Raw genomic sequence first — 25820 nt, forward strand, 5'->3', positions numbered from 1 at the left:
AAAAGATAGAATTAAATATGTGCAGAAATGCGATGGGTGTACTCACTTTCGTGAGATACTGTATATGACGGATTAACAGCATTCTGAATGCTGCATGGTAATCCAATCCAACTTTCAAATAAACACCAATGCATTTTCAAATTCACTTATAAACAGAATTTGCATGTGCTTGTCTTCAGTTTGTATTAACTACAGTAACTTCAGTTACTGTGATGTTTTCCCAAAAGAGCATTGTAAATGATGACACACCATGCAAATATTTCTTGTTTTCCAAAGGGATGAGGCTGTGTGCAGAGTCGAGATGTTAGTGTGCAGAGTCTGTTTGATTATTACTAAACTATAATCTTTAGCTTTAAAAAAGATACACTCAGTTCTGTAAGCTTTGAATGTGCGCTTTCCTTATGAAACGATAGACTGAGAGCATCATGCCGTAACAACCCCAGGTTATGTGAGTAAAGAGGTGTAACTCTCATTTGACTAACACACTCAGACTTACGCACTCTGAATCGTCCCACTTTTTTCACGGCAGCTGAAGTCAAGAAACCCCAGAACATCATCAGCAGTCTGTTCTGCAATTCCTTGTCACCTGTTGTGTTCAATCAACTTGACGGGCATAACTTTTTCTATTTTAAAAAATCCCTTGATAAATTATGAAGTGTTCACCAGCAGAGAGATTAAAGGCTTTAGACAGAGCCATGAAGCAGAATCTGAGGCCTGCGTTTCTTGGCACCTCACATGTTTGTCTGCGTGATTATATACTCGACTGCGTTTGACATTGTTGACGTGGAGGTTAGTTTACAGGAGGTTAGTTTTTACAGGTCACATGTTGTTCCACTCTCACCTCTCCATCTTTTCTCTCTCCTCTCCTTTTCTCTCCCTTTCCAGGCCTCTTGACGCTGTCTATCTTTGAACATTGCAGAAGATATCATAAATGTTGTATAGCCTACCCTGTTAACATGATTGGTTCTCTCCCTCTCTCTCTCTCCCTCTCCTTCTATTGTCTGCCTGCGTCTCCCCCTCCATCTCTTCTCTGCACAGGGGAGGATCCCAGGAGAAAGACAGGGCTGTGTCCTCATCCATAGTATCCTCTGTTCAGTCCAAAATAACTCAGGTATTGTTCTTTGCTTTTATCTCAAGTAACTCCTTTACTGACCTTTAGAGCCCACAGAGTACAACAATGAATGTTGTCCTTTGTCTCCATCAGGCAAAGTGCATGGACACAAAGTGCATGACAAAAATATACTGTAGACTTTATGTAAGACTTTCAAAAACCTTTTGTTGAAAGTCTTAAGTGGAGCTCTGAGTACATTGTTGCTTTGTGCTCAGCTGCAGCTTCTTGTGTTTTATTGTGTAACAGTTTTAAGAGATATTTTTGGCGTTTTGATTACCTTTAAAGTTTGAACATGTAACATACAACACTATTAGCAGCATGCTATCCTTTTAACTCACCAACAACGTTTGAATGTTTCTATTGCAGCAGCATTTCACCCTTAACTGGCTGAGATAAACAAACTTACCTCTGTTACCTAAAACTAAGAGTGACCTTAGTACCTGGCAGCACATACGCTGAAGACGACCGTAAGCATATGTGCAGTTAGAAGTTGGATCTCAGCTGTTATTAGGAAATTAGGCCATCTCATCTGCAAACGTTGTTATTCTTTGTGTTGTTTCAAGAGTTAATGGAGTTTAATATTCTGTACTGCAATGTTTGTTATCAATTTGGATGTGTTATCAGTTCGTGTGTGGTTGGATCTTTGCTTGGATCTCAGCTGTTATCAGGAAATCAAGGGATCTCATGAGCGAAAGTTTTTCTTCATGTCGTTTTCAGAGTTTTAAGCTTACTCAGACTTTTAGAGTGTAATATTATGTAACCCCTCTCTGAAACTGGAATGGTTAAGATTTGACGGAGCTACCACTTTAAAGTTTATAAACAGGATCCTGGGTGCTTAGCTTTTTGATGTCGAACTGACCAACTCTCCCATTACCAGTAAAGTTATTACTACAGGATAAAATATGAAGAATACAGTCATATAATGACATAATAACCAGACATGAATAGTAGTGGTGCAACGGATCATCGTTGATCCGTGGTCCGTACGGATGCCTCTGCACGGTTCGGCACGGATGTGGTCCGCGGATCAGTTGATGAAAAAAGTTGCGCGTGTTCACGTGATGACCGCATGTTCAATCCACACTCACTCGTCAAGCGCAGTTGTTGTCATGGTAAGTGAAGGAGCAGAGGGACTTGAAAAACCTCCTGCATCTTGTAATTCACATGTATGGGAGCATTTTGGTTTCCCTGTGAAATACAGTGAATGCTGAATGTGCTTGAATTACGTTATGAAATTCCGTCGCGCACCCACTAGACCAGAGGCCGTCAATACGCGGGCCGCGTCCGGCCGCCTATTTGTGGCCCCCGAACTGTTATTCCTTCACTCTGTGTTTTGGTCGAGTCACCTTGTGTTTACTGGGACTTGTCTCCATGTCAACGATACACAGACAGCCTGTTAATGGGTCACTTAGAGTCCAATGGACCCTAGAATGCATGAAAACGGTGTGTTCACAGTTTGCAGCTCAAAGAAAAGTGGATGGTGAAAATCAGCAAATGAAAGAAGAATGGAGTGAAACTTTTGAAGTTCCTCTGCTCCTTCACTTGCCATGACATGAAATGCAGTGAATGAGGCAGGACTGGGCCCACAGATAGGGTGCTTTGCACAAGCAGTACATTTTGAGTTGAATCTTGTTTTTATTTTATTGGCAAAAGTTTAAAAGTGTTTTACAAAATAAATGGAGGGACAAAGTTGTATTTGTTTTTTTTTTTTGTTTTTTTTTGTTGATCCGAAAAAGGATCCGATCCGTGACTCAAAACCGTGATCCGATCCGAACCGTGAGTTTTTTGATCCGTTGCACCCCTAATAAATAGTGCGGTGCCTCCACTGAAGAAATACCTAACTCAACTTAGGAGCTACTCCTGTATTTCCCCAGAAACAAAATAAAGACTGTTCAAAATATCAGCAAACCTTGTGTCAATGAAATAGTCAGGACCACCATGTAAAAGGGATAACAAACATATATTTATTTGTGTGTGTGTGTGTGTGTGTGTGTGTGTGTGTGTGTGTGTGTGTGTGTGTGTGTGTGTGTGTGTGTGTGTGTGTGTGTGTGTGTGTGTGTGTGTGTGTGAGGTAAAACACCTCTTCTAACAACTATACCCAACAGAGCATAACTCCCATGACATTAAAGGTGACATATCATGCAAAATTGACTTTTGAATGGTTCTCTACCTGAAATATGTGTCCCTGGCATGTCTACAAACCCCCCGATAATGAAAAAAATCCATTCTGCCCCTGTTCTGATTTCTCCACCTTTCTGTAAATGTGTGTGAAACGAGCCGTTTCAGACTTCCGTGTTTTTGTTACGTAACAACAATATCCGGTCTGTCACGGAGTCAGAGCTCGGAGCTTGTTCAGCCCATAGACTGTATAAAATAATACTGAATCCCTCCTCCGTTTTTCATTACCTGCACAAATGTGTGCTAACAAGGAGCTTAGGAGGGAGGCATGCTAGTTGTAGGCTGTCTTAATAAACACAAAGGTCGGTTTTACTCTCCACGTCTGCAGATTTGAAGATCTAGTGGATGATTTTTATTTATCATGGATAAGTGCTAGCGCTAGTTAGCATAGCCACATAGCTACATGTTCGTAGCTGTGTCCCAAGACACACGTCTACATACTGATAAATAAAACAACAAGAAACACTAAATCTGTGACCAATCCTTCAGAAAGGTCCTGCTGCAGGCGCCTCTCCGTCAGGATCAGATTCTGGATCAGATTCAGAGGGTTGAAGTAACGTGATCTCTGAGCAGCCGTGTATATTCAGCCAACATGTAAACATTAGATCAACGTGCTGGAGAGCCGAGGCACATCCACTTCCTGAGGGGGCGTGGTCAGAGAGAAAACAGACTGTTCTGAGGAGGACTGAAGAAGAGGGCTTTACAGGCATGCCGAAATCTGATTTCAAAGTGTTTTTTTGAGCATAAACTTTAAAGACATGTTTTGGGGACCTCTTAGACCAACATATATTGATGAAAAAGCGTGATATGTCACCTTTAACAGAAGTGTCTTTAAACTCACTCTCTCTAAAGAAATCACTTCATGGTTAACCACCTGAACTCTTTTAAATGTTCACAAAAGTACCAAGCGCTTGGATTTTAAACCGTTGGGGCCCATAAGTTGGTGCACATTTGCAGAATGGAAATCCTCAATACACTCGACTTCCAATATGAAAGTCTTCAGGTACTTACGCGACCACGGTTTATGGTCGAACAAATCCAGCGGCAGGTTAATGGAACAGCAGCGGGCCGGCTGCAGCTGAATGCCGTCTGTGAAGACGTGCAGCACGTTCACTTTCCGCTCACGGGAGAAGAAAATAAAGAGTCTTTCAGTCGGTTACACACAACTTGTAACTTAACAATAATGCTTCCACAGGCTATAACTGCGGGCATCGATTTCCACTCTTCTCCCGTTTTTTCCTCTCCTCCCTTCACTCTCTCATTCATTTCAGTTCCCTTCCCGCCTCAACCATTCGCTCCGTAAAAACAGGAAGTAACCGCCAACAAAGGATTATGGGAAATAGAGTTTTTTAAAGAATACGCTTGTAATATGCAATGATACGGTCTTTCTAAAGAACCATAATTTGTAGGTCCCTACAATTATAAGCTGCAAGATTTATAATCAATGCCAATATTTTCAATTGCAGATCTTATAAGATGGCTGATTTCAAGTTACTTCAATACATCTCTAAAAAGAGGAAACACTGTTAACATTGTGTTCAGAGCTCACTTCTGCAACCCCAAGTTGGCCTTAAATGAGTCACTGCTGGTTTAGAACATGTGGTGATATATTTCTGATGGCTGCCTCTTTGTCGAGGCTAACAGAAGCCGCAGCCTCCTGCTGAGTGTTAATAACAGTGGAGACCTTTATCCTTTTAAATTACTGCAATCACATTCCGGGCTCTGTGTGCAGCCACTTTCTTTAAAGGACAAATCTTTGTGCATTGTACTTTAGCATTAGCTGCTGGAGTAATCTCACAACGGCACTTCCATTTAACAGTAATTTGATGTAAAAGTAAGCTTTAAATTATTACTGACAGTCAGGTTTAAGTCACAGTAACAGATTTGTAAGACTTTCGTTGTGTGGAAAACTGCAGCTGGAATATCTCTAACTATTAGCCGGTCCATTTAGTATATCAGTATGAATTACAAAATATATGTGATCACCCATACAACATATTAATGTCTGATCATTTTAATCTTGATACCTTGAAAGTTAACATTGGTCTACAGCAGAGGTTCCCAAACTTCTTTGTCCACAATCGCCAAAAAAGCAGTGCTAGAGACTGGAGACCCCCTTTGCTCTGAGGTGGTTCAAATGTTGCTCACAGCCGCATTGCAAGAACTAGTAGGCCAATCCAGAAACTTCATATTTCATTGTTATTTAAAAAAGACCAGAAGCAACATCATTTCCTCAGGGGTCATGTGTCAACAAAGTAAAGAAGAAAATCGTTAGTCCTTTATATATGGGTTATCTCATATTTAGCTATAAGATTATGTAAATATTTTACAACAATGGATAACATATGAAATTTTGGATTATTCTGCATTTTTATAGCTTTTTTGGAAGGGGCCACCATCACTTTGCAAACCTCTGGTGTAAAGGACCTTTTTGGCTAGGAAATTCTGATCTATGTGAACTACAAAACTACAAAAATGTAAATAAAAGGGTTTAAATATGAAGATACATTCAGTGATTTAAGCCTGGTTTATACTTCTGCGTTGACCCTACGCAGTAGTGGCCGCCGGATGTGAGCACCACATAGGGGAGAACGGGGTTGGTTGCCACACTTTTTACTGTTTTGATGATTGATCATCATCAAAGCATCTTTCAATAGTCATTCCTACATTAAATTGAAGCTTACGGTGTTGGCTTGAAATGTGCATCCCTCTCATTTTCCAACTCATTGTAACGAAGAGGCAATTTAACCATCAAAGACACTCTGACACATTGTTACAACCAACACCATCACAGGGTTGGTTGTCACACACTATGGGGTTGGTTGTCACACACTATGGGGTTGGTTGTCACACACTATGGGGTTGGTTGTCACACACTATGGGGATGGTTGTCACACACTATGGGGTTGGTTGTCACACTATGAGGTTGGTTGTCACACACTATGGGGTTGGTTGTCACACACTATGGGGTTGGTTGTCACACACTATGGGGTTGGTTGTCACACACTATGGGGTTGGTTGTCACACACTATGGGGTTGGTTGTCACACTATGGGGTTGGTGGTCACACTATGGGGTTGGTTGTCACACTATGGGGTTGGTGGTCACACTATGGGGGTTGGTTGTCACACTATGGGGTTGGTGGTCACACACTATGGGGATGGTTGTCACACACTATGGGGTTGGATGTCACACACTATGGGGTTGGTTGTCACACACTATGGGGTTGGTTGTCACACACTATGGGGTTGGTGGTCACACACTATGGGGTTGGTTGTCACACACTATGGGGTTGGTGGTCACACTATGGGGTTGGTTGTCACACACTATGGGGTTGGTTGTCACACTATGGGGTTGGTTGTCACACACTATGGGGTTGGTTGTCACACACTATGGGGTTGGTTGTCACACTATGGGGTTGGTTGTCACACACTATGGGGTTGGTTGTCACACACTATGGGGTTGGTTGTCACACACTATGGGGTTGGTTGTCACACACTATGGGGATGGTTGTCACACACTATGGGGTTGGTTGTCACAATGGTATTTCAATGGGAAAAATCTTTTTAAAAAAAGGCAAGGAGGCAGAGCTAAATTTGAAAGTTTAATTGCACTGACAAGTGATAGGCCTACATAACTTAATGCATTTTAACATAAAATGAGCAAGGAGCATGAACAGGAAACACATCTTTAGGCCAGCCTATATAACAACATAAAGAACAAAACAAACAGGCCTAACAATAATGACCTACTCAACTAGGCTACATGCAGTCACTGTCTGAGTTACAGTGATGGTAAATGTAGGGTCTGCGCACTCCAACTCATTTCACCATGCATGATTTTGCCAACATAGGGGTTGGTTGTTACATGTGACAACCAACCCCAAAGAGAATGTAACGACCAACCCCAACTGGAATTTTTTGCTAGCATCAAGGCTAACAACCATCTAACATCTACTTAGCTAGCTAATAAAAATCCAAACTATAGCTTTCCTCTCACACTTTGTAAGGATAACACTTGTTTTGTTATAAACCCATCGTTTAAAAGCCTAGAAGAAAAATACTGAGGAGCTGAATATTTACAATTTGACATGTAAAACACAAAAAGTCCTCTCACCTCAAGTTCAGCTGTCTTACTCCAGAGAAGACTTTGTAGGTGAGCTCTGATCCTAATTCTGGAAATGTCCATACCACAATTTGAGAGACAGTGCCCTCTGGTGGCGAGATATAACGAGTGTGACAACCAACCCGTGTGACAACCAACCTCGATCTCCCCTACTTGTGTGTGGATGTGTTCGTGTCACGCAGCAATACTCAGCTGAAACGCTTGAGGGCAGTGGGTTTTCTCTGATAGTCTGGTTGCCTGTTTCTGTCCCGCTACGTTTTCTACTAGCTATTTCATGCTTTCTAGCAATTCTTAACGTATTATGTTAATTTACAGCTGATACATGTTGCTGTTCGGTGAAATGCACAGCCGAAAGACGGCAATTCAGAAAATGCTGTAAATGCAGGAAATACAATGCCGTAGAGCGGACCAATCACAGGGCTTGCGCTCCACATCAATTTGATGCATTGTTCAATTTTGGAGGAGGTGTGTGTCGGCGACATGCGTAGGCCTGTGTGTAGGTAGAGGAGTTATGCAGACCTATGGCATAGTCTAGGGCGTCGATCCTAATATAAACCAGGCTTTAGCATCACAGAAAGATAATAACTATTATTACACAAGGGGCGCCGTTGGCCTAGCAGTCTAAGCGTGCGCCTCATATACAGAGGCCATTGCCCTTGTCGCAGAGGTCCCAGCTTCGATTCCAGCCTCAACCATTTACTGCATGTCCTCTCTACTCCCCACATTTCCTGTCTCTCTTCAGCTGTTCTATTGGATAAAGGTAAAAATGCCCCAAAATGTAGCTTTAAAAATATAAATAAATAACTATTGTTACACAAAACATGCAGGGCTCTGTGGCTTTAAGTCATAGAAAAAATCACCATGAACATTAATATTAGCCTTAGCTTTTTTCATGGGTTGAGGTAAGTGTTCTTAAAATAATGGCACAGGTATTGAATTGGGTTGTGGTTTTCTGACCGGTGAAGTTTGTCCTTTCAAAAAAAAATTAAAGTAATCCCTTGCTTTGCTCACGTCACATTGTCACCTTTAAAAATAAAAAAAAGAGCTCCCCTAAACTGTTAGCAGAACGTAAGGAGTGCTCTGTTGTCTAAAACTTCAGACATGTGATTATCAATTGTAGCCCAAAACCTTTTTTAAAATCCCCTGACCAGTACACAAATACATAGGCCATATAATGAAACAGCTTGTTTTATATAGAGCATAAACATAGCTTAGTGATGGGCTGCGTCCTTCCCTTGTTGAGCTACTGATCGCTCCATTCCTCATTTGAATGTTGGAGCTCATGATAACATACATGAGCAAGTAATGAGTGCCAAACATATTAACCACAATGTAACCCAACACACACCTCCCCAATAAATCCAGGCCCCAGAACATGTCCCTCCTACTGTGGCTTGTGTAAAATTCTAATGTCCAATTTATTTCTGCTTTCATGCTGCTTCACAACTGCACCTTAATGACATGCAAGCACATGCACCTGGTAACAGAAAGGGAAGAGAAGAGAAGAGAAGAGAAGAAGAGAGTGGACTAAATTCATATAAAAGATGTCTTGGTGTTATTTTCTCTTGCCTCATGAGATGTTTGTGTCTCTGCTCTGTAGCCGGTTGTTAAGTGAGATTGAGAACAGGGGAAAGAAATTGCTAACAGTGGTGATGTCAGCTGCAAACCCATTTTTACTCCAATCAGTTATAAATTGTTTCATTTTTTAATCTAGCTTTCCTTTGACATCCAGTGCTTTTAAGAGTTATTGTAATGTACTGTTTCTTTAATGCATTTGGACTGCTGTAGGAACACGGTAAAACAGGCCACAAGACAATTTTCAAAATAAATCACCTTTATGTGAGAGAAAAATTCAGCTCAACTCCCAGGATGAAAGACATTTCCTGACATGCATGACTTTCAATAGAAGTGCTTCATTTCTCGTTAAAGCTGCTGTTGGTAGTCGTGATAGAAACATCAGTTCAGAGAGAGATTTCAAATGTCAACACTACCCCTCCCCTCTCTGCTCCCAGAACCCCGCCCACAAAAGATTGATTTGTGCGTTCTATGAGGAAGTAGTGTCTTCCCAGCTAATCAGGGTGAAGTAGGGGGGCCGGCAATCGACCAATCAGGGTGGAGGATTGGAGATTAGCTATGATTGGTCCGTCATAACAGGAACGACGGAGTATAATAACATTGCTTTATACCTAGACATTGGAAACTTCACCGTTTACAGTTAATACAGAACAAAGCACCCAAACTGGCCTACAGACTCCCACCCTTCATCAGCAACCACTACATTCACTCCATATCAGGCATCCAGACCATCAAACAACGACACCAAGCAATAGCCCTGAGATTCCTATCATCTGCAACCAACAACCCTGCCCTCCGGAAAACCATCAAGGAAGCACACGCCACAATCAACACCCCCCTGTCATTCATCATTCAACTCAAAAAAGACCTCCACTCACTGAACCCTCCATGACCCAGAAACATATGCCCGGCCACTGCTGCCTGAGCACATACCACTACCACACATCATGCACACACACACACACATATACACAGTACACTTAAATCATGAAACACACATACAGTACATTAACAAACACACACACACTCTTTAACTCTTTTATTCCACTACCTTAGTTTATTTTATTTTCCTTATTCTTTGTTTTTCTTTCTCTTTTACATTACTTTACTTTACTCTATCTTTATTTATGTACCTCTTTATTTCTTTATTTCTCTGCTTTTCTTTACTTTCTCTTCATTTATTTTGGTGCCTTGGTCCACAGTATCCTGTAACCTCTTGAGTCCTTTGCCTCCCTCCTCCTCCCGCCACCACAGATAACCATGGACAGGAAAGGGTTACAACACCCTGAGCTGTCCCACCAGGCTCAAGAATCACCTTAGCCTTAGGCATTGGAAAACACAGAGATATCACGATAGTCTCAAATGACTTCACTTCACCAGCAGAAACAAAGTAACGTTTTTCACACCATTCCTACCAACAGCAGCTTTAAACTGAGATCAACATTTGTGATTGATAACCTGAAATATCAGTTGTATTTCTTCTTTTTACTGCTTTTCAAGACGTGATGAAATATTTTGATGTATCGGTTCTCATGCAACTAGTGTGCAACTAAACTTGAGCACGTAGAGAGCAGAACCCGGTGTTTGTATTAATAGAGAATGTAACCTCTGGCATCAATAATGTATTCTCCCTAAATTATTGAACATAGAAAGCACAAGAAATAAAGCGTATGAGCAGTTATACCTACAAGAAAAGCAGAGTAGCAGTGAGTACAGAGAGGCTGCAGTGTGGGCCAGACAGCAAGAAGCGTGGGGACCAAAGCTAATGGAGGTCAATAGACTGTGAATGGAGAGGCGACGTGAACACTGGTACAACTCACACTGAAGTAGCAGCGCTTTGTCTCTCCTGTGAGTGACAGAGTGTGTATCAGACTGAGTTCTTGGTGTTTACTTCTCACAGATACAAAACAACACATTTCTCATCTCTTAGTGCTTCTCTCTCATCGACACGAAACATCTTCTGTCTCCCTCGTTCTCATCATGTCTGACAAGCTCACACTCTTTCTCCTGCTGCCTTCATCTTCACATCCCAACAGAAGATCGCTCATGAAAACATGCTGTTCACTAGCGGTGCAACATGCACAGATTCACAAGCACTAACTACTTATACCCCATCTGTGATGTTTTACAAACACATCTTGAATAATTCAGCACATCCTCATCTGCCTAATGGTCTCTTCCTCCCTGAGGGTGCCTGCTAGCTGTTTGCCTCATCCGTCTCTCATTTTCATCCTGTTAGTCGTTATTTCTCCATCTTTTGTCCCCGCTTCCTCGCCGCTATTTCTTTGATAGATGATCAGTGCACCTTGAAAAGAGCCTTAAGGTTATATTTGGGGTCTTTTTTAATAAAGGTAGGGTTTTTTTTTTTTTACCAGAGTGGACATAAAAAGGAAACCAAGTTTTCAAATGCTGTTACATGCAGACCCTGAACAATTTGTTCCATTGTTCTGACTAATTCATGAGCACAAAGTTCAATTTAAAGTCCAATTAAAAAACTAAATAGGCGGCTTTGCAATCGTTTGACCTTGTGATGACGGTCACCCTTGGTTTTAATGTCCGAGCACTCATTGATAAGATCAGAGTGTTTACAGAGTGGGCAGACATCCCTGCTGTTATCTAGGCAGATAGGAGCTTTTTCAGAAACCGCCCCTTCCCACTTCTACTCCACTGAGGAGTGCACTTTATTTAAAGTCACGCCCACATGTGAATGAAGCATCCTTCATCAAGGTGGAGGGATCAGATACAGCTGGACACTTTGGAACAAACTTCCCTCACTCCCAGAGAAAACAGGAACTTTATGTAACTTTGTTGCATGTCCTACTAATAATTAAAGAATACAGAAGTAACCATGTAGCCGACTCAACAAAAGCTCTCCAGGTTGGGATGACTGATGGGTTAGAACTTGGGCTTACTCTGTGAATGGTTTGTGTGTTTGTGCAGCGTTAAGGGTTTCAGCTGGAGCCACCTTAAATCCACAAGCTGTGTGCCTTTTTACTATTGATTTGCACCATGACCCAAGATGCCTTTAACTCCGGTTAGGTTTGCTGTTAACGTTCAGTATCTTGTTCCACATATTGGCGCCAGAGTTTCACAACCTGGCTTTCAGCGTTAGTGTGATTAGCTGCAGTTTTAGACCACAGTAGTGTAACCTCCTCCCAGAAAAACTCCTATCTTCTGTGGTGCAATTTATTTTTAGACATCATATCTTCAATCTGATGTGTATAATCTGCACATTATTTTTCATGTCACTATCTAGTTAATATAAAAAGCTTTTAGATTTTTACATCTTAATGATTGTATTTTTATCTTAATGAAAACACTCCATGTCCAAACTGTGCGGCTTGCAACACAGAACTTTAATTTATGGAGCGTTTACAGTGGTGAACAAAATACAGCGTTACACCCTGTCAGTAAGCTGGACTCAGTGCAAACTCTCAGTTGGAGGGTTTAACAACACAGTGGGTTTAATGGCACTCAAAGTGTTGGACCCTCCATGTGAGCACACAAACAGAGGAGAGGTGTGTACAGTGGTTTGAGAAAGCCACATACAGTATCTCACAAAAGTGAGTACACCCCTCACATTTCTTATACAATGTAAAGTAGTCAGTGTACAGCTTGTATAACAGTGTAAATGTACTTTCCCCTCAAAATAACTCAACACACAGCCATTAATGTCTAAACAACCGGGCATGGAGTTCACCAGAGCTTCACAGGTTGCCACTGGAGTCCTCTTCCACTCCTCCATGATGACATCACAGAGCTGATGGATGTTAGAGACCTTGCACTCCTCCACCTTCCAATTTGAGGATGCCCCACAGATGCTCAATAGGGTTTAGGTCTGGAGACATGATAGGCCACTCCATCACCTTCACCCTCAGCTTCTTTAGTAAGGCAGGGGCCGTCTTGGAGGTGTGCTTGGGGTCTTTATCATGTGTGAATACTGCCCTGCGGCCCAGTTTCTGAGGAGAGGGGGGGATCATGCTCTGCTTCAGTATGTCACAGTGCATGTTGGCATTCATGGTTCCCTCACTCATGAAGCCCCAGACCATGACACTCCCACCACCATGCTTAACTGTAGTCAAGACACACTTGTCTTTGTACTCCTCACCTGGTTGCCCCAACACATGCTTTTTTTTTTTTTATTTAACCTTTATTTAACCAGATAAGTCCCATTGAGATCAAGACCTCATTTTCAAGGGCGACCTGGCCAAGAGGTCAGCAGCACACGTCAGAATAAATGGCACAACTCAAAAACATGGAACATATATGCAGACATACATGCTTGACACCTTCTGAACCAAATAAGTTTATCTTGGTCTCATCAGACCACAAGACATGGTTCCAGTAATCCATGTGCTTAATCTGCTGTCTTTAGCAGATTGTTTGCAGACTTTCTTGTGCATCATCTTTAGAAGAAATGTGAGGGGTGTACTCACTTTTGTGAGATACTGTACATACAGTGCATCTTTAAGAGTGACAGGAGAACATCCCTGTCTTTTGAAAGGACCACTGACACCCATATATTAATCTATCTATGGCTTATAGATGGTGCTTTCCAGCAACAAATGCATCCAATGAGAGTGCTGTATCTTGTCATGTGCCAAAAGTGCATAAAAGTTTTAATTGTGGAACAATAATACTAGTAGTGAGAGGCAGATTGATTCGGATCTTGGTTTCAGGGACTGTACTAGTTCTCTAGCTTCAACATTGAATGATTCCTCTTTCTATTGAACTAAAATCTCCACCTCTGCGTGACTGTGGAGCGGAGAAAGTTTGACCCCTGTTGGCTCCTTGGCAGCTACCAGCAGCAGGATCAGCACCTTTCAGAGTGTTTTGGCGCCCAGTCTTGACAATTGTGCTGCAGCTGACAAATTGCATCATGCGCCTTAAGCAAAAGCATTTTAAGCAATCAATGCAGCACAGCATGGACAGGGTTCATATACAGGATGCTTTTCTTATGTTTGAGACGATCACTCTCTGAATCTAAAACAGGGAAATGAAAAAGGCCAGGTCCAATCAAACTTACTTTCAAACTACTTAGGATTTAAACGTATTTCAGCCTTAAACCAAAGATAATAAATAAGTCATCAGGAGGAGTTTCAAACAGGAAAGTGATTGCACAATTTGTCTGAGGATTCCCCTTCAGACTCACCCCTGTTGGATCTTAGATTTTAAAACCTTCCTTTTAACAGAATCAAAACGTTTACCTCAAAAAAGAGTAAGCTTTGAAGTGTAATCTGATTTTTATCTGTCTTAAATCAGTTAATCCTCATGTTGAGGTTTTGATCAAATTAAAAAAGTTTCCTGTTATTTCATTTTGTCTTCACCTTGTAAGAAACAATGATGGAAAGTGTGCCTTCTCAAGTGAGGACACTTGTTTACTGGATGGTGTGTTAGCAACACTGCAGTTAGCTTGATGGACAGTTGAAATAGCTGTGAAGGAGAAGTCTCGTTAGTCCCCTGCTAGTTCAATAGGTTCAATCAAGCTAATAGTAAGGTCTGTATTACAGGCTGGTGATTGAGTAGACTAACATGAGACAGTCAGATTGACAAAATGATGCCACAGCTAATACAATTGGTTACACTGCTGCCAGAGTCAAATGATGTATTAATAAAGAAGTAAGTTAATGCTTTCCTTTTTTTGCAGAATGCCACAAGCAACCTTGTTTTGTTGATCACCACATGTGGCTTTCCACACAAGGCAGGGCGGTATCAGCAGTACCGCTTCTAAATAGTGGAGGGGTACAGGCTGTTTGAAGAAATCTTTGCAGCTCAATGTGGCCACTTCTTGTTAAAGCTGGGGTTGGCAGTCTTGGAAAACCAGCATGAATTTGAGTGTAGCATTTCCTCAGGACTCCGTCTAACCCCTCCCCCACTCCCCTCGGAGCTCCTCCGAAATGACCCCCCCCCCCCCCCCCCCGCTCACATGCACGAGCGCCGCTGACTTGCGACCGGTTTTGACTGATTCAAAACCGGTCCTCACCAAAACATTCTCATAGTGAAAGTTAAAAACACAAACAAACATGGCTGCTGTTAGTACTTACAACTGTCATTCTAGCATTATCCAGTTGTACTGGTGACACGATATCAGGAGAAAAGTTATAACACATATATAATACTGTAACAGCTCTACTGTTTGTTAAACATGTTCAGTGTAGATGCTCTTAATTCCTACAGTGTTGACAGTCAGTGAAGGCATCAGGAGAGGTGTAGAGTGTGTGAGCTGGAGAGAGGAGAGACAAGAGGAGAAGTTCTTCATTCATTCAAACATTGATTGTTGTTTTGTTGGTTGCCGTGGTAACGGCCGACAGTGACCGGTTATTAAAACTAAACGTGTTCACGAATCGGCTCGTCATCACTACAGCGTCCGGACGGACGCTACAGTACATCTACATTTTCTGTAGGACTTAGTAAATGTCATTCATTCTTCTGCTTGTCAGAGCCCCCGTGGTGAGAGCTTTTTAGACTCTGATCCGGACTACAGTCCTGAGCAAAGCACCTCATCAGGTCAGAGGGGACAGGCCCAAGGTGGAGCGAGAGGAGCAGGAAATAGAGTCAGGGGAGACGGAGACTCAGAGTGCACGCCAGGGGAATGTACGCGCAGGAGGGATTTGATTGGTTTACAATTTTGGCACCCAAAAAATGGTGATTGGTTTGTGTTGTCCCAGGTTTACTCTGGCTGTAGATAGCAGCTTTTTTTGGTTCTTTTTTAAGAACACATTATGTATTGATTACCATCAGGACATAAAGATCATTTTAACCAGTATGACAAAAAGTGGATCTAAATCTGATTACCAACCCCAGCTTTAAGTTCCTTTACGTTCCGCAACATTAAAAACAGATCCCCTGTCAAAGAATGCCAAAGTTTTAGTACTTTCATTATCACTTCTTAACACGACTTAGTGACAGCTGATCGCTTGAATCAGGAAGGAGTAGGTTGTGTTTGGTTTGCATGACCAGAGTAAGTCAGCAACACAGCTGTAGTAGAGTTAAAAGTTAACAGAGGTTGATATTGTTTAGTGCGTTAACTTCCACTTAAGACCTATTCTGCTTAATGGGCCTTATGTCCCAGAAATCATTAAAAACCAAAATGTTTTAAATAAGTAAGTAAGGATTCCACATCCTGCATGAATACACCAGTTAACAGAATTTAGAATCCTTCAGTTAATTTAAATACATGGCATAACCCGCACACAACCTGGGTCCGTATGCACATCCAGTCATTTGCAGTGAAAACTGGCCGTTTGTACTAATGGTGAAAAACAAATTGATTAGTGGTCTGCATGAGCCAGGTTAACGCCCCAACAACGCATTTAATTTAATGGAGGTAGAACCCACCATTACAGGTGCTAACAGCAGGATTACCTCACCTGTTAGGCTGTTTAAAGGATGGAGGACATCCTGCTTATGTGTTACCCTTTAAGACGAAATATGAGAAGACAACAGATATTTAGGGATTCATTTAATCTACTGTGCGCTCAGAAACCCCACACGCATTTACACGGTTCAAGATCTTCAGCCAAACTTTCCCTTTCACCTTGTTTGTTATCTTTGACAATTGACTTGCTGATAACAGCTGTTTGTGCATTCTATATAAGATAAGATAAGATACTCCTTTATTCGTCCCTCAAAGGGGAAATTCATGGAGTTACAGCAGCAAACAAAAAGGTGTACAGTACAAGAATTCCAACAAGAATATATAGAAAATAAATGTTCATCAAAGATGACAGCTTGGTCATAATCCTCCTGTCAGCCACCACCTCCACAGGGTCCAGGACTGAGCTGGCCTTCTTCACCAGTTAGTTCAGTCTTGCTCTCCTGTATCCTGTCCGCCCACAGCAGGTGAAATCCTTCCAATGTGGCGTTCGTGTTCGTTGTTAGCTCTGTTAGCATGATGCTACTCTGGTGTTGGGTTAGCTCGTCCACCTCATCGTAGACAGATCCCACAGTCCCCATAACGGTGGGTGGAAGGACAGGTCAACGCCATCCCTTCAAGCTTGCACCTCAGTCGTCCCCACCTCCTTCTCCTCAGCTCACAGAGAAGATCGGGCCTAGCATTGTTTAGCATCATCTAGTATCAACACGCTACGGGCTGCTAACAGCTGATCTCATATGTAAACAATGTTACCATGCATACACGCAGACGAAAATAGCAAAACAAACACTGCAAACGTAGCCAGTTTGGTATCTATGGCCAACAAATGAGTCATTAAAAGTCATGACAGGCTCCAAATACAAAGAGAACTAAACAGATGTGAAAAAAGAACAACCAAGAGAGAGAAATGCTGCAACAAGCAGCCACTCGAGCGGCGCTAAGCAATAGAAAAAATATTATTATTCTTATTATTATTCTTGTAATAAAATGTCCATTTCTTCTTCTGCTGAAAAATAGTTTTGTCTTGATCTTCTCTCAGTCACACCGGTACCCCTCGCCATGTTTATTGTTGTTTATGTGTAGCAGGCATGTGCAGTTTGAATTTGTTGGATCGGGGTTTTCCAGGAGGTTCCCAGGACATATGACTTTTTGCACCAGCCTCACTTTCATGCCGCAATTAGTTAATTGGCCAATTATTTGCAGTCGTGCATGCAGCTAACGCGACGGCCAAATGGGCCGTTCCAAAACGGTATGTTCAGACTAATGGTCCCGTTTGATTAATGGCTGGACCTGCATGTGGGCCCAGGTCTCTCTGAGTAAATGTGGGTAGAAAACTGAGATCCCATGCAGGAATGGCAAACGCTGCAACCAACCATGAGTAATGCTATAGAGCAGGCATGTCCAAAGTGCGGCCTGGGGGCCAATCGTGGCCCACGGTCCACTTAATTATGGCCCCAAGCTTCCATCTTAAATTGTGTTATTAATAGCACAGAACTTAATCACATTCTGAATCATCTGTACATTTGCAGTTTCTCTCAAGCGCACAAACAAAACTAAAGTCAATCCAGAAAAGTCTCAAAAAGCTTCATATGGACTACTTGTATAAAGCCATAGCTCTGGATATTCTGCAAGAATATAATTAGGAGGAAACACAAGAACTCTTAAAGCTGACAGGTTTTCAAATTAATGTTTTTATCATGATGTGAAAATGTTCTTGATGAAAAAACACAAAAACACACAAAAGAGGACACAAGACAAGATCAAAGTTATGAAATTGTGCAGAAAAGGCAAAATTTGGTGAATAAAAATACTTCAGAATGCAGGACAAAAATTATTTAGTTCTTAAAATGTTGTCTGCTGGTCAGAAAAGTCCTAAAAACAACACAAAATAGAAGTCTGATGAAATCCAGATCTTGATCTTGCCATAGGAAAATAATGATACAATATTTTTTCCCACATTGCCCGACCCTGATGAAAAACATTTTCCTCCAGAAGAAGATAAAGTTTGCTAATGTTTACATGGCTGGTGGAGAACTAAGGACTACATAGAAAAAAATAAAATAATTGTTATCAAATAGAGATTTCATATATATCGTTTAGGATTCCTAAGTCTCAGTAGGAGCCACTGGCCCTGAGGTATTCTGACAACATTAAATGTGGCCCTCTTTGAAAAAATAGTTTGGGCACCCCTGCTATAGAGAGATAATTACAGAGTATAGATATATTGATTGATGCTAGCTGATGAATAACTAACTATAACTAATGCTCATAAATAATGTTTGATTCCTTGAAAAAACTTAGAAATACTCAGAAATGAAAGCTGTTGAGAGGAATCAAGCAGACCCCCCCCCCCCCCCCACCATCGTCACCTCCCGCCTCAGGCCTGTCACATCCAGAATTCACTCAGTGGAGCCTGTTCACTTCTAACACCGGGCCGGTAATTTGGGCGTCCCCTTGAATTAATGACATAACAAGACAACGTTCCAATTATAGAACCTCCGCGGGTAAAATGTACCTCATCAGATCCAAATATGCCACTGCTGACTCACTGTGCTGTGATAACAGAGCTGTGGGGATGACATTGTGTCTCAGTGAGGCTGAGTAGTAGGTGGGTTTAAGTTTTTTGATCTCATTAAGCAATAAGAAGTATCTAGGTCGGTGCCTTCCAATCCCTTTATGACTCTGAGAAGGGTTAGCTGTATCTCTTATTGTACTTCTATGAACTGCTAATGTTTGACACGTGTTGTTATACTTTAATTCGCCAAGGTAGCCAAAAAAATTAAATCCATCCATCAGTTCTGTAACTTTTCACTCAGTTGATCATTATGTGGAGCAGTTTGTTTCTCACATTCACTTACAAAAAAAGCTCTACTTTGTGTGTTTGTGTTTATATGCAGATCCACAAGGGTTTAGAGACAAACAGCCTTTTGAGTGATTTGATATGACAGCTCCTTCCCTCTGTGATTACAGCTGTTAATTTGTCTCATCTGTCAGGAGAGCTCGGGGGTGGAGATTTGTCCATGCGTGTATGAATCCCTCCTGAGACTCAGATGAGCACTTTCTTTTCAGTGATACCAGCATTTGCCCAGTGGTCAGCAATTTATCCAATATTAGCTGAAGAGGGGAGGAGTGGTATTGGCATTATGTTGCACATCTCTTTCTACCATCTCTCCATCTGCTATCCTGTCCTCTTTGTTAAATCTGCAGCCTTATACAACTTATTTATGCATCCTGTCCTTGACCTACTTCTGTTTAAAGTGTAAATAGCCACGGTGACGTCACCCCTGCCTTTTTGAACCTCAAACGCTTAAATATCAAAGTTGTGCAGTGTATGCCCAAGGCGAAGTTATCATCTGGCTGATTTGATAGTTAAGGACATTTTCTCCTAGAAAATGAGAATCTGTTTGTGGTAGAAGCTGGCGAGGGTTATTTATTTATTGGACTTATAAAGCTAAGAGAGCTTGTGACACATAGCAAACTGGCTTGCTTACGGTCCTGGTGAGTAGCAGAGACGTCTGGGGAAATAAAGACTGAGAGCAGACTGTAAACATGTGTATTTCAGCTAAGTGTCTCAGGAAAGTTGGGCATTTAGATGAGCCTCTCTAAGAATTTGCCTGCTTTGGAGTAAGCAGTGGCTGTTCAAGAAACTGCACACATCAGTGAGTAGATTTAAATGGACCACGTTTAAGCCTGATCAGAATTAATATGCTTCATGTTAACACACCATATGGAACAGATTTATTCAATTCAGACCATTTGGAAAGACATTTCATTCAGATTTGGATTCAGATCATTATGTAAACACTTGATCCAATCATGTCTTCCTGGTTGGACTCTACAGGGGCATTTCAACCGGAGGAACTAGGGTCTAAATTTAGTTCAGGGGTAGATAATCTCCCCCCTAAAAAGCCCCTGCTAGGGGGGTAGTACTTTTCAAAAAGACCCAGGGCTTTCGGGGGGCAGGGCCTGCAATGCTGAACGTGTCTGATTGGTAGATTAACCTCAGTGTTTTTATTCCTCCCTCCGTCCACAATAACATCACACACATCTGTGATTCTCTTGATTTCTCTTTCTTTCATTAGTTTGTATTTGTTCTATCTTTTTTGTATGTGTGTGTACTTTTCAAAAGAAGAAGCTGTGATTCTCTTGATTTAGCAGTTTATAACAGAAGTCTTCTCTCAGCCCACTGTGAATGCGTCTCTCCCAGTGTTATGGTTTAAAAAGTGACCCTGTAAACTGGAGACCTTCAGCTGAATGTAACAGTGTTTGTGGAGTTTACACAGCTGTTGAAAAACAGATGGACTTTTAAGATTCAATATCCTCTTCAGATATTCAATGATCGTCTAAAGACGTTCATGAGGGATGCATCCGGCTGAAAGTCTCCAGTTAACAGGGTCGCTGTTTAAACCAAAACACCGCCGATCTCTGCCACGGCTTTTTGAGTTCAAAAGGATTTTAAAGCCGTGTTGAAACGTCTTTGCTACTCGCGCTTATCTCCTCTCACGTGTTGATTCAGTGAATCCATCTGTGATGAAATATAGCACCATCTAAAACAGCACCAGCTGAGTCTCTTCATGCTAACAGGCTAACTGTTGTGATACCTGCCGGTCCGTCTTCTTCTATGGTGTCATTTGTGATAAATGGCATTCGTCTTTGTTTTACTGCCCTCTACTGGTCTGGTGGTGTAGTGCATTTACTTTTTATTTCCTCCACACGTCACTGGCCTGATTTGCACAATCTACCCGGTTGAAACACAGGCAACAATGGGGGCACAGGAACCTTTTAGTTCAGGGTAAAGTAGTTCTGGGGGCTAAAAGACCCCGGAACTCTTCTACTTTTGTTAACGCAGGAACTAAAAGAAACATGTTGAGGGCAAAGCAACATTTGTCTGTGCTATACTTAACTTTTTTAAAGACTTAGAAAGAACTCAGGATTGCTGAGCATCTTTATTGTCCAAGAAATATAATACATAAATAATGGATGAATATGAACATCAAAAGTCAGAGAGAGAGAGAGAAAGAAAGGAGGAGAGTGTAATCCCTAGTGCAGGGGCGAGTGGAGAAGCAGTAGGTAGAGACGAGTACTGACGGTGTTGTTCGTTTTCTGTTTTCCCCTTTATTTGTGGTACATTTTGTACAATGATGCAGCGATGACAGAAATAGACGGAGGGAACAGTCTCTCCTGCTGTTTCCACACATCACACCACTGCAACATCTCTGCACGTCAGCGTTCAGAGTGAACGCCTGATGCATGTACACACGTCTTAATCAGATTACTTTATTTAGCATTCCTAGAAACAGTGAAGTGTGAATCTCTAATCAGAATGAAGAAAAACTGCACATGTAAACACAGCTGGAGTTTTCTATTGTTCACTTCCTGTCTCTAGCAGTGGCGGTTCTAGACCAATTTTACTGGGGGGGCCAGGCTGGGGCCAAGGGTGTTATCAGAGGGACACATTCAACCCTGACAAAAGAGACTGAGAGGGGCGAGGACCAGCTGAGAACAAACTGGCAAAACATCAGTGCATCCCTATATACTAGACATATATACCACTGTGTACTAGATCAACATGCAGACTGACAGCAGCTGTTTGGCTGTTTACACTCAACATGAGTCCCTTAGCGCTCTAAGGGACTGGAACCAAGTGCCACATGCATGTGTTCTGCCTGTAACATCGGCGTGATACCGAAGCTTTTTTTATTGTATAATATTTGTTTTGTGTGGAGGGGGGGGGGCACAGGGAGGTCCAGGTTCAGTTTTACAGGGGCACTGGCCATTGTTGGCCCCTCCCCAGAACCACCACTGGTCTCTAGAGATGCTTTCCTGCTGATGAAGACTTGGTTTTAACTTTAGGAGGGGGTAATGCATCTTATCCCCTTACAGTGGAGTAAATACATCTTTCTTTAAAGGTGACATATCATGTAAAATGGACTTTTTAATGGTTCTCTACCTGAAATATGTGTCCCTGGCATGTCTACAAACCCCCCGAGAATGAAAAAAATCCATTCTGCCCCTGTTCTGATTTCTCCACCTTTCTGTAAATGTGTGTGAAACGAGCCGTTTCAGACTTCAGTGTTTTTGTTACGTAACAACAATATCCAGTCTGTCACGGAGTCAGAGCTCGGAGCTTGTTCAGCCCATAGACTGTATAAAATAATACTGAATCCCCCCTCCGTTTTTCATTACCTGCACACATGTGTGCTAACAAGGAGCTTAGGAGGGAGGCATGCTAGTTGTAGGCTGTCTTAATAAACACAAAGGTCGGTTTTACTCCCCACGTCTGCAGATTTGAAGATCTAGTGGATGATTTTTATTTATCATGGATAAGTGCTAGCGCTAGTTAGCATAGCCACATAGCTACATGTTCGTAGCTGTGTACCAAAACACACGTCGACATACTGATAAATAAAACAACAAGAAACACTAAATCTGTGACCAATCCTTCAGAAAGGTCCTGCTACAGGCGCCTCTCCGTCAGGATCAGATTCTGGATCGGATTCAGAGGGTTGAAGTAACGTGATCTCTGAGCAGCCGTGTATATTCAGCCAACATGTAAACATTAGATCAACGTGCTGGAGAGCCGAGGCACATCCACTTCCTGAGGAGGCGTGGTCAGAGAGAAAACAGAGTGTTCTGAGGAGGACTGAAGAAGAGGGTTTTTCAGGCATGCCAAAATCTGATTTCAAAGTGTTTTTTTGAGCATAAACTTTAAAGACATGTTTTGGGGACCTCTTAGACCAATATATATTGATGAAAAAAGCGTAATATGTCACCTTTAAATACATCATGTGTTTGAAAGCAGAGATGGAAAGTTCCCAACAACTGGAATACTGACAGCACAACCCTTGATGTTTATAAATTTACTAAACACACATGAGTGGTGGATTGGAAAGCATAAGGAAATACACGGTTCTCAGTTTACCAGATCTTTTTTTATGGAGTTTGGCAAAAGCCACGGCAACACACTCCACTGTGTGCTGGAAGCATCTTAAACCTGCTGACTGAGGAGGAGGCTTCCCAGTTTGAAGCATGAACTCCTTTACACCACAGAGAGTCATTTCTGTTAATAAAGAGAGGACTGTTTTATAATTCAGTAGCTGTAGGAGTAAATTGAAGTCCATCTGTTCTTGTCTCAGGTTTGTCAGTTGCTTTAAATGAAGGCAAGGCAAGGCAAGGCAGCTTCATTTGTATAGCGCATTTCATACACGAGGACAACTCAATGTGCTTTACATTAAAACATTAAAAGCATTGGAGACATTCAGACAGGCATAAAAGAACATAATTAAAATGACAAATATGATAAAACAGAAAAGAAAAGGAAAATTAGAAATATATTAAAAATTACATTAAAATTTTAATTTAAAGTGAGTTAAAATAATCTAAGATAAGAAGGCAGTGGCAAATAAAAATGTCTCAGTCTTTGATTTAAAAGAGGTGAGAGTTGGAGCAGACCTGCAGCTTTCAGGGAGTGTGTTCCAGATATGTGGTGCATAATGACTAAACGCTGCTTCACCATGTTTCGTTCTGACTCTTGGGACTGAAAGCAGACCAGTACCTGATGACCTCAGAGGTCGAGGTGGTTCATAAAGTAGCAGCAGATCAGCAATGTATTTTGGGCCTAAACCATTCAGTGCTTTATAAACCATCAGCAGGATTTTAAAGTCTATTCTCTGACAGACAGGAAGCCAGTGTAGAGATCTAAGAACTGGAGTGATGTGGTCTACTTTGTTGGTCCTTGTTAGGACTCGAGCAGCAGCATTCTGTATGAGCTGCAGTCGTCTGATGGACTTTTTAGGGAGTCCTGTAAAGACCCCGTTACAGTAGTCTAGTCTGCTAAAGATAAATGCATGGACCAGTTTGTCTGCATCCTGCTGAGACATGAGTCCTTTAATCCTTGATATATTCTTAAGGTGATAGTAGGCTGACTTTGTGATGGTCTTAATGTGGCTGCTGATGAAATGAAGAGTTTTCTCACACCATCCTGCATGTGACTGGGAGTCTTCACAGTCATTAAATGGTGCAACACATTTGTGCAAAGCTGTGTTGTACATAGAACTCATCTCCTTGTTCTCTTTTTGTCTTGTGTTTTCAGGATCTGATGGCCAAAGTGCGAGCCATGCTTGCCACCTCCAAAACCTTCCAACCTCCCAACTCCTAATGAAGCCCTCCCTTTCTCCAAGCCGCATCATCCTTGGCCAATCAGCGAGCAGCATTCTGTTTTATCACCCAGTATTTATCATGATTTTAAGTCATCTTGATTTGAGTATTTGAGCAGTTTGTAGGCAACATGTTTTTTTTTTGTTTTGCCTTCTGCAGCACTTTTAAAGTAATGCAAAGGCATTCACTGAGCTGAATATCTTGTTTAAACACCTGACATGAGAAACAGCTCCTCCGCTGGAAGATCATGTCATAAGCTGACATGTTTTCGTTCAGGAAGAATCAAATGTGAAAATGATCCGTATGTATTTTCCATCCCAGTTTTAGAACACATTTCTCACATGTTTTGACAGTCATTCTTTGCAGCATTACCTGAAGCTGCTGGAGGTCTGTATTTGCTCCTTCTATGAAGGGTTGTGTTGTTTTGATCATCTCACTTCTCTCACCTCCTTCACTATTTTCCACTGTTCTTTCCCCTCTTTTCCCACCCCTGTTTTTTTTTTTCTCCCCTGCACCTCAACCGTCTTTATCAGAAGCTGTTTTGATTTTCTTCTGTGTCCTTTAGCGCTGTTGTGTGCCTTCATTTTTTGGGTTTGTAATGTATGTAACTACATGCAGAAACACTTTGTTACCCAAAATGTCAATAAAGTTTTGTTTATGACTTACCAGTGGAGTTTTATGTTTTTGTTTAGTGTACATTTTCTTCTTCTTCATCATCATTTCTTGAATTCCACTGCAACACATTCACATCCAAATCACATCAACAGACTCAGCAACCCTGTCTCAGTCCTTGTCTTCACCTTCTTTATTTAGGGATCCCTGATAAGATCACAAAGATGTTCCCTGATCACAAACTCTACCCTTCATTGGCTGTTCAGTGTCACTGCAGCACTGCTGATAAACCCGACAGGCTGTTGATGGCTTAAATCCCGTGGGTGTCGTCTGCTCCTGCTGAGAAGGCCCTGGTGACCCACACACAGATAAACTCAGGGTGCAGAAATTGTTAGTGGACTCCTTGATTACCTCAGGCAGAGTGCTGGCTCACAGGGGATTAAATGCTCAGAAAGATAACCTTTTAAGGCCTTGCAAAATCTTCAATTGTAAGAAAAATGTCCAAATCTGTTATAAAACCTTTAACAATAAAAAAGACTTAAGCAGAGAAGATATCTCTGTTTGGAAACAACATCCTCAAAAAATGAAAAGGAGTCTTTTTGCTGTTTTTGCCAGATAAACAGAGCACTCCTATATCCATCTACTCTATCAGCTTTCCTTTTAAAAGTTGTTTAAGTCAGATAAGGAT

The 25820-nt window shown here is 41.7% G+C and overlaps 1 protein-coding gene across 3 annotated transcripts in view; it reads left to right on the plus strand.

Annotated features, from left to right (window-relative positions):
• The window catches only part of sfswap (splicing factor SWAP), a 132207-nt gene extending 107022 nt beyond the window's left edge, over positions 1 to 25185 (plus strand). For all 3 annotated transcript variants that reach the window (XM_034709750.1, XM_034709748.1, XM_034709749.1), the window contains exons 18-19: positions 1039 to 1111; positions 24456 to 25185. In XM_034709750.1, coding sequence (XP_034565641.1) covers positions 1039 to 1111; positions 24456 to 24521 — 139 coding nt within the window. In that variant the 3' untranslated portion in view covers positions 24522 to 25185. The remainder of the gene's footprint in view (positions 1 to 1038; positions 1112 to 24455) is intronic.
• The last annotated feature ends 635 nt before the right edge of the window (positions 25186 to 25820 follow it).

Source organism: Notolabrus celidotus, chromosome 19, assembly GCF_009762535.1.
Source record: "Notolabrus celidotus isolate fNotCel1 chromosome 19, fNotCel1.pri, whole genome shotgun sequence".
NCBI classification, from domain to species: Eukaryota; Metazoa; Chordata; class Actinopteri; order Labriformes; family Labridae; genus Notolabrus; species Notolabrus celidotus.